General features: G+C 50.4%; 2 protein-coding genes across 4 annotated transcripts; one reads left to right on the top strand and one right to left on the bottom strand.

Annotated features, from left to right (window-relative positions):
* The first annotated feature begins 1,225 nt into the window (after positions 1-1,225).
* On the top strand, positions 1,226-4,142 carry SOX11 (SRY-box transcription factor 11). Of its 2 annotated transcripts, XM_032496965.1 has the most exons (2): positions 1,226-1,972; positions 2,045-4,142. In XM_032496965.1, exons 1-2 carry the CDS (start codon positions 1,286-1,288, stop codon positions 2,639-2,641), a joined length of 1,284 nt encoding a protein of 427 aa, XP_032352856.1. In that variant the 5' UTR covers positions 1,226-1,285; the 3' UTR covers positions 2,642-4,142. The 2 variants fall into 2 exon arrangements, with proteins under 2 accessions (XP_032352856.1, XP_032352855.1); XM_032496964.1 differs by having other exon boundaries at positions 1,226-4,142.
* Positions 4,043-10,937, bottom strand: LOC116668869 (translation initiation factor IF-2-like). 2 transcript variants are annotated; one of them, XM_032496967.1, is made up of 3 exons: positions 10,834-10,937; positions 8,383-8,616; positions 4,043-7,303 (listed from the first exon to the last, which is right to left on the bottom strand). In XM_032496967.1, the coding sequence occupies exon 3, from the start codon at positions 5,250-5,252 to the stop codon at positions 4,065-4,067; it is 1,188 nt and encodes a 395-aa protein (XP_032352858.1). In that variant the 5' UTR covers positions 5,253-7,303; positions 8,383-8,616; positions 10,834-10,937; the 3' UTR covers positions 4,043-4,064. The 2 variants fall into 2 exon arrangements, with proteins under 2 accessions (XP_032352858.1, XP_032352857.1); XM_032496966.1 differs by lacking the exon at positions 10,834-10,937 and having other exon boundaries at positions 8,383-8,744.
* Between the last annotated feature and the right edge of the window lie 635 nt (positions 10,938-11,572).

An 11,572-nucleotide genomic window follows, 5' to 3' on the forward strand; every position in this document is an offset into this window, starting at 1 on the left:
ATGCCGCAGCTCTCTGGTCCCGGACCCGGTTTAGATCCAGCCTGGGGAGTGGCCAGATTGAACGCGAGGACCCAGCCCCAGCCGAGCCCCATGGACCGTTACTCCGGCCTCAGCCAGGGGCGGGGCGCGCGGGGCCCCGGCGCCGCCAAACCCGCACGGCGGCGTCTCCAAACACCGCGGAGGAAGGAAAACAGACGGAGAAAAAGCACACAACAGAAAATGCAAACGGGGGAGGGAGAATACAGCCTCTCGGGCTTTAAGTGGATTTCTTTGCCTTAGAGAAAAGGAGAAAAGGAGAAGGAGGGAGTCCACGTGCCCGAAGAAGGTTGTTGTGTTAAAGCGCCACCTTCCGTCGGCCGGGGGCGCAGCGGACTCTCCAGGCGGCCTTGGGCGGCGCGCGGCGCGGGGGAGCGGCTGAGCCCCTGGGGGCGCGCCAAGGAGCAGCTGCGCCCACCCGGGCAGGGCCGGGCTGCACCCGCCATCTCAGGCTGTGCGCGTGCCCGAGCGCGCGCACGCGGGCAGTGAGCGCGCCTCGTCTCCTCGCACCGACGCGCCTCCGGGGGACCGGGCACAAAGGGGCGCCGGCCTCTCCCGGGACCTCGTCCTCTGTTCGCTCCGGCGCCGGGACTAGCCCGGTTCGCCCCGGGCGCTCCAGCCCGCCGCGGGGCCGTGCGCGGCTCCCAAGCATCCCGGGGAGAGGCGCATCTGTGCACACACGCGGATTTTTTTAAAAATAACATATTTCTAGACAGGCCTCCTCCTCCCCCACCCCCCATCTTCGCAAAGCAGCCCGGAGGGCGGGGGGAGGGGGAGGGGCCATGGAGTTAATAAAGGGAGATGGGCGGAGCCGGCACCCAGCCATTGGCTGGCCCGGCGAGTGATGTCACCCATATGACACCCTGATAACTAGTTGGGAGAGAGCCCTCAACTTTTTGCAGAAGGAGCGCGCGCGGCTGAGAGTGCTCAGGGTTCGGCGCTCGCGGCGGGATCCACGAGCCGGAGAGAGGGGTCCTGGGCTGCCTCGACCGCCGCTGCTGCCGCCGCCGCCGCCGCCTCTCCCGTCGCGGCCGCAGCTCCCCGCGCGCGGGCGGCTGTCGCCGCCGGAGCCGCCGCAGCCGCTGTGTGCAGCCTGGAAGGGGGGGCGGGGGGGGAGGGGGGGAGCCGCTGCCGCGGGGTGCCGAGGACTTTGCAACTTGCCCGGGAAGGTGGAGGGGCGAGAGGGGGAGGGGGAGCTCCGCACGAGACCGAGCGGCCCGGGTTGGAGCGCCCAGCCCCGCAGCGGATCATGGTGCAGCAGGCCGAGAGCTTGGAAGCGGAGAGCAACCTGCCCCGGGAGGCGCTGGACACGGAGGAGGGCGAATTCATGGCTTGCAGCCCGGTGGCCCTGGACGAGAGCGACCCGGACTGGTGCAAGACGGCGTCGGGCCACATTAAGAGGCCGATGAACGCGTTCATGGTGTGGTCCAAGATCGAGCGCAGGAAGATCATGGAGCAGTCTCCGGACATGCATAACGCCGAGATCTCCAAGAGGCTGGGCAAGCGGTGGAAAATGCTGAAGGACAGCGAGAAGATCCCGTTCATCCGGGAGGCGGAGCGGCTGCGGCTCAAGCACATGGCCGACTATCCCGACTACAAGTACCGGCCCCGGAAAAAGCCCAAAATGGACCCCTCGGCCAAGCCCAGCGCGGGCCAGAGCCCGGAGAAGAGCGCGGCGGGCGGCGGCGGCGGCGGGGGCGCGGGCGGCGGCGCGGGCGGCGCCAAGACCTCCAAGGGCTCGAGCAAGAAATGCGGCAAGCTCAAGGCCCCCGCGGCCCCCGCGGCCGGCGGCGCCAAGGCCGGCGCGGGCAAAGCGGCCCAGCCCGGGGACTACGGCGGCGCGGGGGACGACTACGTGCTCGGCAGCCTGCGCGTGAGCGGCGCGGGCGGCGGCGGCGGCAGCGGCGCGGGCAAGACGGTCAAGTGCGTGTTCCTGGACGAGGACGACGAGGACGACGAGGACGACGACGAGCTGCAGCTGCGGATCAAGCAGGAGGCGGACGAGGAGGACGAGGAGCCGCCGCACCCGCAGCTCCTGCAGCCGCCTGGGCAGCAGCCGCCGCAGCTGCTGAGACGCTACAACGTCGCCAAAGTGCCCGCCAGCCCCACGCTGAGCAGCTCGGCCGAGTCCCCCGAGGGCGCGAGCCTCTACGACGAGGTGCGGGCCGGCGCCACCTCGGGCGCGGGGGGCGGCAGCCGCCTCTACTACAGCTTCAAGAACATCACCAAGCAGCACCCGCCGCCGCTGGCGCAGCCCGCGCTTTCGCCCGCGTCCTCGCGCTCCGTCTCCACCTCCTCGTCCTCCTCGTCCAGCAGCAGCAGTGGCGGCAGCAGCAGCAGTGGCGAGGACGCCGACGACCTGATGTTCGACCTGAGCTTGAATTTCTCCCAAAGCGCGCACAGCTCCAGCGAGCAGCAGCTGGGGGGCGGCGCGGCGGCCGGGAACCTGTCCCTGTCTCTGGTGGATAAGGATTTGGATTCGTTCAGCGAGGGCAGCCTGGGCTCCCACTTCGAGTTCCCCGACTACTGCACGCCTGAGCTGAGCGAGATGATCGCGGGGGACTGGCTGGAGGCGAACTTCTCCGACCTGGTGTTCACGTATTGAGAGGGGCGCCCGGCTTCTCGCTCTTTCTCTCAGCGGGTGCAGAGCAGGGTTCCTTGGGAGGAAGTCGTGGTGGTCGTGATGATGGTGGTGGTGGTGGTGGTGGTGGTGGTGGTGGTGGTGTCGATGGTGGTGGTGGTAGGGTGGAGGGGAGAGAAGAAGATGCTGATATTGATATGATGTCGTGACAAAGAAATTGGAAAAGATGAAAATGTTGGTGGAGTTAAAGTGAAATGAGTAGTTTTTAAACATTTTCCCTGTCCTTTTTTTGCCCCCCCCTTCCTTTATCGTGTCTCAAGGTAGTTGCATACCTAGTCTGGAGTTGTGATTCCCCCCCCAAAATGTGTTTTTGTAATTACTATTTCTTTTTCCTGAAATTCGCGATTGCAACAAAGGCGGAGGGGACGGGGCGGGGGAGGGGAGGGAGGACCCGCTCCGGAAGGCGCTGTTTGAAGCTTGTCGGTCTTTGAAGTCTGGAAGACGTCTGGAGAGGACCCTTTGGGCAGCACAACTGTTAACGCTAGGGAGTTGGTTGGAGATTTTTTTTTTTTTTTCTCCTTAAGAGATCTTAAAGAACTGGTGATTTTTTTTAAAACAAACACAAAAACAAAAAAAGGGACCATGGCAAATTTTTTATTTTATTTTATTTTTTTGGAGGGAGAAAACTGATGTCTTCTATGCATCCGATTCTTAACAAAACTGCAGGGAGCTTGAAAAAATGCAGACTGTACAAACGCTTACAAAAAAAAAAAAACAAAACTGTGAACTGACTTAAGATCAGAGTTTACTTTTCAGATCAAATTGTTTATGGTTTTACAAATGTGATTTCTACTTGCCAACTTTTTTTTTGTAACTTGTTCCCTTATACCTCCTTGATTGAATACCAGACAGCCTAGACCTCAGTACAAAAGGTATTGAAACATTTTTGATACATAACAGACCTCAGTCTTTTTTAAAAATTAATATATTTTCAGGCGTATTTTTGTACAGTGAAAAGGGAACATTCTTGCTGTGTTTTTTCAGTAAGACTTTCAGGCACTTCTTCCCTTTTGATTTCTTTTTTTTTTTCCTCTGTTTTTTAGCATGCAAGTATGTTGGTACGTTATGTCCTGGTTTAAAAAGGATTAAAATTTTAAAATAATCCTTGCATCTAAAGGCCTTGTGGTTTAAAAAAAGCAAACTTTCTTTTGTACAGCTATAGTAGAGATTTGTTCAATATTTGTAGGTAAAGATTTATTGAAAATGGTGATATAGACCTCAGAGCTGTTATCTTAGTTTAAAGATTGTATATGTACTGTACTATAGTAGGACTTTATGTATCTCATGCGCTGTGATATGTGGATGGGGCCCCAGATGGAAGGTTTGAAACTGGATTCTCGATTTTTAGCAAAAAGAAAAAAAAAAGGCACATAGTTTAAAAAGTTTCTCATTTTGTGCAATATAATCTAAATAAAGTACAGACCATCTGCATATTTTGTAGCAAATGGTGGCAAAGCAGACTCAATGCACTGTCGACATCATTGCCTGTTTTTTTTTTTTTTTTTTTTTTTTGTGCTGGAAGTCTGTATCTTGACAATTTTAATAAATCAGCTGGAACTGATAGAAACTCGCATCGCCAATAGTCTCTATGGAAGTCGTACTGGCGGTTCTGTTGTCGCAGCGCATTCAGTGACAAGGCCCTTGTGTGCACCGGTGGGAGGTGGCGTAAGAGAATTCCACATTTAGGGGGCTTAGGCTGAAAGTGCTCCATGGGCAGGCCGATTTCGTTTTCTCCCTTCCTTCTCTCGCTAGTTATTAAAAACCAAGGAGGAGGATTCTCTCTGCCTTCCTTTTCCTCCCCACCCCCATTTCCTTTCTTACCTCCTCGACTCCCGTCCCCTCTCCCCACCCATCCTGGCTGGCTTCGGGGCGGCGCGGAGAGGTTCAGGGAGCAGGCCGGGAGGGGCAGGCTCGGCGAGGACCGGGTGACCAGCGCGCGGTCAGTGTCCTGGGCTTGGTGGGAGGTGGGGGGTGGTCCGCGTTCTCTGCCTGGGTTGCGCGTCTCGGTGACAGCCGCCCAAGGGCGGCCAGCGCTGAGGGCGCTAAGATCCCTGCCGTTCTCCCTCCTCATTGGATGGGGACAGCCTTTTCCAATTTTGAATTTTTTTTTTTTTTTTTTTTTTTTTTTTGGATGCTGCATCTCCGCGTGTGCGCAGAGGTGGATGCTGGTGGGAAGCGCGGCCACAGTTCTCGATCTCGAGCGCTGCCTGGGGCAGGGGAGAGGTGGTCGTGGCCGGTGTCTTTTCTTCCCTGTGCCCTCGGGGCGGCGGGAGCGCGGGGCGCGGCGGCTCCCAGGCTGCGGAAGGAAGGCGCGGAGAGTTAGCCCAGGTCCGCGGGGGGAACATAGCACGGCCACTAGGCCACCGGAGCCGCGGTCCCCGGGGCGTCCACGCGGGCCGAGCCCCCGAAGGGTATGGAGGTGCTGAGAGTGCCTGGGAGGCGGCCTTGGCCGTGTGCGCCTCGGTACACCCCGCCCTGGGGCCTGGGCCCGCGCGGGATACCCGAGCCGGGGCCGGGAGGCCCGCCGGCTGGGGAGGGGAGCCGCCGGGCTGTGCGGCGGGAGGAAGAAAGCCATCCCGGGAGGAGGCGCGGGCCGCACCCCGGCACCCAGCGCCCTTGCAGCGCTGGGGCTCGGGGGCCGCTTCGGAATTTGCCTCCGGGAAGGTGGTTTCGGCTTCTTGATCGATTCTCCTTCTCCAGCTGCTTCCTTGGGGGCTCGCTGCGGACTGTGTCCGGCCAGTCTACCCTTTCCTCCTCCACTCGTTTTTCCAGACCCAGCCGTGTCACCGGGCCCTGGCGGACGGGCACGCGCGCCCCTGGCTCCGGCTCCCCTTTCGCGCCTTCCGCCCCCCTTTCCCTGGGGGCCGCGCCGAGGGAGGCAGGGAGGCTGCGGGGAGGCCCAGAGCGCCAGCCATCGTGTTCTCCCTCTCAGAGCTGAGGCGCCCGCGGTGGGGGAGGTTTTCAGTGGCTAACTGAAACTCGGTGCAAAATCAGCACGACTGTCTTCCTAACCTACTGAGATGATTTATCAAGATTTGGTATCGCCGTCTTACAGAGAATTGGGCAGGCCAAATGGAAGCATCCACTCACTACTGGGAGCCGCTAGGCCAAAGAGGGCCCGCACCCTTTCTTCCTCGCCTCCCACTCCCCTGCCCCTTTTGCCCCTGTGCTCCCAGCGCCAGCTTTCCCCAGCCTCCCTCCCCTTCGGGGCTAGCCTCCGCCCCAGCCCTCAGTCCTGGGATGTGAAGCCAGCGAGCTTTTGCTGAGGCTGGACAGATTTCTTGTCTGTGGCTGTTTCATTTCTAGGAACCCTCAGATTTCAGCAGTACACTTGGGAGGAGAAAGGGCGGATGGTGTTAACAAGGTTCTCAATATAGAATTGGATTTCTGGAATTATTTACCTTCCTCCCCTCCCCCCAACATGATAGACTGATGTAGTCATTGGTGGGACATTTATTTTAGCCACGAATAATTGAACCAGCAGTTTACAATTGACAGTTCTCTGTGCTGGTGATTTTACGTGGCGGCCCTCTGCTGCAGTTCTAAAACTTGTTGACAACACAGACCCATTTATAAGGCTGAGTCTATGTATTTTGAAAAACAGAAACCTCTGCATGTATTTTATGTTTCAATTATAAATGAATCGGACATTTTCTGTGGTGAGGTAGAAACTGAGTTAAGGAAATCAGTGACGTAATAATTTGGCTTTAGAATGAAAACTAATAGTCTTGATAAATTAAAAAAAACAAAACTATGTAGCCTAAGTTCTTGATAGTAAAAGAAGAGAAGAAAATAGATGATCGGCGACCTGAAATTAAAAACCTGTTAGAACTCAGGACGGGCGCTCGAATGCGCTTTTAACACTATTTAAGGCTGTTTTGATGACTGCATTGTGAAAAATCATTCTTAATGAATTCTTTATTGAATGTCTAAAGCATAATATAATACACAGGTATTCTTGCCACTGGATAGTCTTCAATAAAAGTTGGATTGCATTTTTTTGGTCTCTTAAGTAAGTCTTATTTTTAACTAAGCATTGACAGAATATTTTTAAATGGCAACGTGGTGGGGGGAGGGGCGCCGAGTGCTCTGCAGCCTAGCCAGTGCGGATCCTGCTGTTTATAACTAGTTCACAGACTTAGATGGCATTTTGCTAAGATTTCCATCTTTAAAAACCAGCATTCTCTTATTAATTCTTTAGACTGTGGAAATAATCTAGTTCTTACACTCTGGCATGCATCCTTTTTATTAAAAAATATATATTGCTAATAAAGGCAGTGTATTTAAACTGTGCTTTGCAAATATGTATGTTATGAATGACTACAGTCACAGGGCAAATTATTTGTAGAAAGATTACCCTTTAGCTGGGAAAAAAAAAAATCTTTAAAACCGTTTTGGGCAGAAGTGTTTCTTTTTAATGTTAATCAAGGGGAAGTGATTTAAATATGCATGCATATAGCAGTCAGGATGATTTAGTTGTTTTTTTTGAGAAAGAAAAAGACTGAAAAGGCAGGACTTGTGTCTCCCTTCTCTGAGAGTGGAAACCAGAATCATTTGTAATTGCTCCAGTTTGAGAAAGTCGCATTTGCTCTTCTCTTCAGAACTTAAATGACTTGCCCAAGGAACCTGGGAAAGAAAGCAAATAAGTTGCTCTATTTTAAAGTAGTCATTCAATATAAATATATTATATCAACCTTAACTTTTTTATTCTCTGATATGATTAATAATATGTATATTCTTACTTTTTCTTCTAATGGGCATATATATCCTTGTGGACACTTTGGAGAGAGGTTTTCTTGGACTCTCCCATTTATAGAATCTTTATACTCTTTTACTGCGTGGTCCCCTGCTTTTAACAGATTTCTGAGGCAGATATATTTGTGCTTTTTTCTTATGTAGGATGACCAGCGAAAATAGTTCACTGAGTTGGTGATTTTATCAGTAGATAAGAAACTTTCTTTACTACAGCTTCAGGGAAGATTTTTCAGGCTATTTCTCAGTTCTTGTAAGGGCCAAATTTTATAAAATTTCCATTAGGAATGTCAGTTTCCAATACCCTTTGTATAGCCCAGGCCTGTGGGGACACAGACAGCCTTAGGTGTTCAACACAGGGATTCACAAGCTCCCAAAGTCACCGTCTCCATGGAATGACTCTTAACACGTGCTTTGCAGAGATCTGGCTTGTTTTCATTGTTGGTTCTTTCTCACTGTTCGTTTATTGGATTTATTCTACCATATTCGCTTTCATCTGATGATCTGGCAAATTCTGCTCTTTGATAACGACTCAGCCACCCCACCCCCACTTTCTGTGGAGCCCACATTTTCAATCACAATAAAGATTAAACACGATTTATGAAATTTACCTCTCTTCCATCGTACTTTCCTACTGGCTTTTTTCTTGAATCCTCACGTATCCTCACTTTTTTTTCATTGTCATTTTTTTTAACACTACCTATATCAATTAGCTGCCTGATTAGTTTTATCTATTCCATGTGGATGCAGTGAGTTTTTAAGAGAATTTCACAAACAAGTAGTTTTTTAGTGAACTTAAACAGAATTTTAAAGGAGACCTATTTTTATACTCAATAAAAGCACAAACGTGCAGAAAGTATAAAACGGCTTGCAAAGGGAAACACGTTCATAATGTTCCATGTATAAAAGTAATAATTCTATTGGGTAGAGATAACTCTGAAAAGATTCAATACCTCTGCCAGCGCACAGATAGGACTGTTGTACAGGACTTGGGAACTTCTGTTGCAAACAGATCACTTCTCTGTTAGAGAAAGCAAACCACTCAGAGCAGTATGGTCGCGTTGAGATGTGGTTTCACAGGAGCCGTCAATGAATTGAAACAACCTAGATGTGCAGATGTGGAGGCTTCCTTCTCAGTGTTTGATCAAACTTCTTTTCTGTGGTCCTGTAGACGCGGGTTTTCTCATCTGTGAAAATGACACAATAAAGCAATATGACAAAACGTTTGCAAATGTGTAAAAAAAACAATTTTACTCTAGGGTCCTGGAAGTGACTTTGATGCTTTCCTTATTTTGACTATTACATTCCTTCTTTAAAAAACAAACAAAAAGAGTGAGAGCAACTGGAAATAAGGATCCTGTTCGACATAAAGAATTTTGATCAAATAGATACTGACAAAGGGCCCTCTAACACATTCTCCTTCATGCAGCTTATGGTCAGAAACACAGTGCCCCATCCTTTGAATCACACAGGGAGAGATGTTGTTCTATGCCATTACCATTAATTTCCCATTTTGTCTCTTTTTACTCTTGTACATATGTTGTAGGTTTAAGAGTCTTTGGCATTTGTTCTCGACACCTTTTTTTGAACGGACTGTTGTAGAAGGGAGGCCTGCTTCTCCAGCTTGGGACTCCCAGTGCTGATGGCATCCCGCAGTGCTTCCTGAAGGCCAGCAGGACACTGCACAAGTCTACTTTCAGAGCCACTCCAGGTTTGGCAGCAGGAAAGCTGAAAAACCCTTTTGTTTAGAAGTCTGAGTGGTTTGTGGGGGGACCTTTTTAGAGTTTGCATGCCAGCACAGGGCTGGGGGTCGTGCTGCAGAGGGGAGCGCCCCCCGGGCCGGGCGCTGGAGGATGGCGTGTGTCTGACAGCGGCACTGGGGGAGAGAAAATGCATGGGAAAGCTTCGTCTTGGGTAGACTATCTAGCATGCAGAGTTTCGTGTGTTAAAAACCAGTGTATGACATTGCTGTATCAAAGTTGTAAAATTAAGCATTATTTATTGAAGACTATGTATTTTTTTGTAAAAACCTGACCACATAGAGCATATCGGTGGCCGTGCTTGTGCTTCGATCGGAACAGCTTCTCGCCCCGCCCCCCTTGGTATGCAGTGTTATTGCTCAGGGTTGAAAATAGTATGCCCCAATGTCTCTTTTGCAAGAGTTTTTCACAGAAGACTACATTTGTTCAAAAGACTCTAATAAAATTGTGTGATCGATCCGCACTTGTGGTTTTCATGTGACTTTTTTTTTCCAGTTTGGCATTGATGACTACTGTTCAGTTCGCAGAGTGTTGTCCTCAGCGTTCATACCAGGGACAGGTGGGAAGTGCTGGGCGTCAGCCTGGCGAGGAGGACCCCCCTACCCCCAAGCAATGCTCTGGGCAGGTTTGAGAGCTGCTGACTAGTGGTATAAGCATGGTATATAATGTCTCACGATTTTTAACTGGCTGACTGAATAAACCATAGAGACTAGAAGGGTAGATAAACATGTTTTGTCAGAAATGCTTGAAGTAGAAAATGAAGAAAAAAATATATAAGGGGCAGTTGCTGCTGTTGAATTCAATACCAGCAAACTCCATTTCTCTGTGTCTTTTTTTTTTCTATAACAGTTTACAGTGTAAATGTATTTTGCCATAGAAATCATTCTGTATTGAGATTCTTGATATAAAATACTTTTATGGAAGCCTGTAAGTGATCCTTGGAATGATCAAATTTTTTTTGAAAGATGTGTTTACATGGTGAGTGTGTGTTGTATATTAAATTTGGTTTTGTAGAAACGTTTGTGTTGTGTTGTAACAAATTTCCAAGTGCACAGTTAACACAACCGCTCTTAGTGATACTGATTTTTCACTACAAACCAAAGGACAAATGACAGCTGTCTGTGGCCACACCACCCCACCCTTATATAGTACAGTCCATGTTTTAGCTTCATTCATGAACATCTTAGGATGTCTTTCACTTTGGTAGAATTTTATTTTGATTCAAATTTCGAAAGAAACAAAAAATAGACCTTGTGTAAGTTACACCTGGCATATAACTTTCCTTGAAATTAACACTAAAGCATCCTGAACGTGTTTCAGACTCCTTATGGGGACTCCTGGTGCTATGTGTTAAATTCCTTGCTTTTCAATGATGTGGGTTTCATAAAAATAGAATTTTTAAAAAAAGTTCTGTGGTTAAGTGTACTGAAGAGACATCTCTGGCTAAAATGTCACTGGTAGGAAAACATAAAATGTGAAAACCTGGACTTTGCCATTTTCCCAGTGGATCGGGGAGTGAAGGGAAGGGGTGATGTGCCCTGCCCCAGTGGTGGCTGGTCTGTAAGGTACAGTAGAAGTAGTACAACTGGGCAGAGTGTCTTGACCCAAGACGGACGATGATGCTGGAAGAGACCCTGGCCTCACCTGCAAGTCAGTGCTTTTATGAGACATGCAGCTTGGTGAATCTGACATAACTGAATCCTGATTTTGACATTGGTTAAAGCACATTCATTGAAACCAGGATCTGCTTTGATCTTTAGAGACTCGGGGGGCGGGAGGAGGGCCTGGCAGGACACCTCACGGTCACTGCAGGCTTTGTCATCTGGCTGGACCGAATCCCAGAGCTACAGATTTTTTTCTTCTAGGATCGGACAGAAAGCAAGATCTGAGCGTAACAGGCGCACACGAGCAGATCTGCAAAACAAAATTAGGAGAGATAAGACTGACCCTTGAGATTTCTCTCTTTATGAAATAATCATCACTGTGTACTTAGCCTGAGTTTGCATGCCACAGGTGCCCATCATTTGCAGCCCGGTCTGCGTACTCTCCGTTCCATCTGGACTAAATGACCATGTTCTGCCCAGTGTCCTGACTGGACTAACTTGGCCTTGCGGCCCCTAAGCTCAAGGGTAGCTCGGGGTGACAGGTTTGCTCCAAACCTGGAACTCTGGTCTCTCAAGAGCTAGTCTGAACCAATACTCAAACTCCTCCTCTCCGGATTTGGGCTGGAAACACGCAGACTGGCCTGGTGCTCTGCAGGATTTGAGGAGAGAGGTCTTGAGGGGCTGTTAGGGCTGGAATAGGCATTCCAGGCTGAAATGCGGTAAAAAACAAAGGGGGAAGCCCGAGAAACAGGAGCTCAGGAGGGAGCAGCAGGTGGGAG

Source organism: Camelus ferus, chromosome 15, assembly GCF_009834535.1.
Source record: "Camelus ferus isolate YT-003-E chromosome 15, BCGSAC_Cfer_1.0, whole genome shotgun sequence".
Taxonomy (NCBI): domain Eukaryota; kingdom Metazoa; phylum Chordata; class Mammalia; order Artiodactyla; family Camelidae; genus Camelus; species Camelus ferus.

Excerpts from the sequence above, each read along its gene's own strand:
- SOX11 (XM_032496964.1), top strand. The coding sequence starts at position 1,286 with ATGGTGCAGCAGGCCGAGAGCTTGGAAGCGGAGAGCAACCTGCCCCGG.
- LOC116668869 (XM_032496967.1), bottom strand. The coding sequence starts at position 5,252 with ATGGCTTTCTTCCTCCCGCCGCACAGCCCGGCGGCTCCCCTCCCCAGC.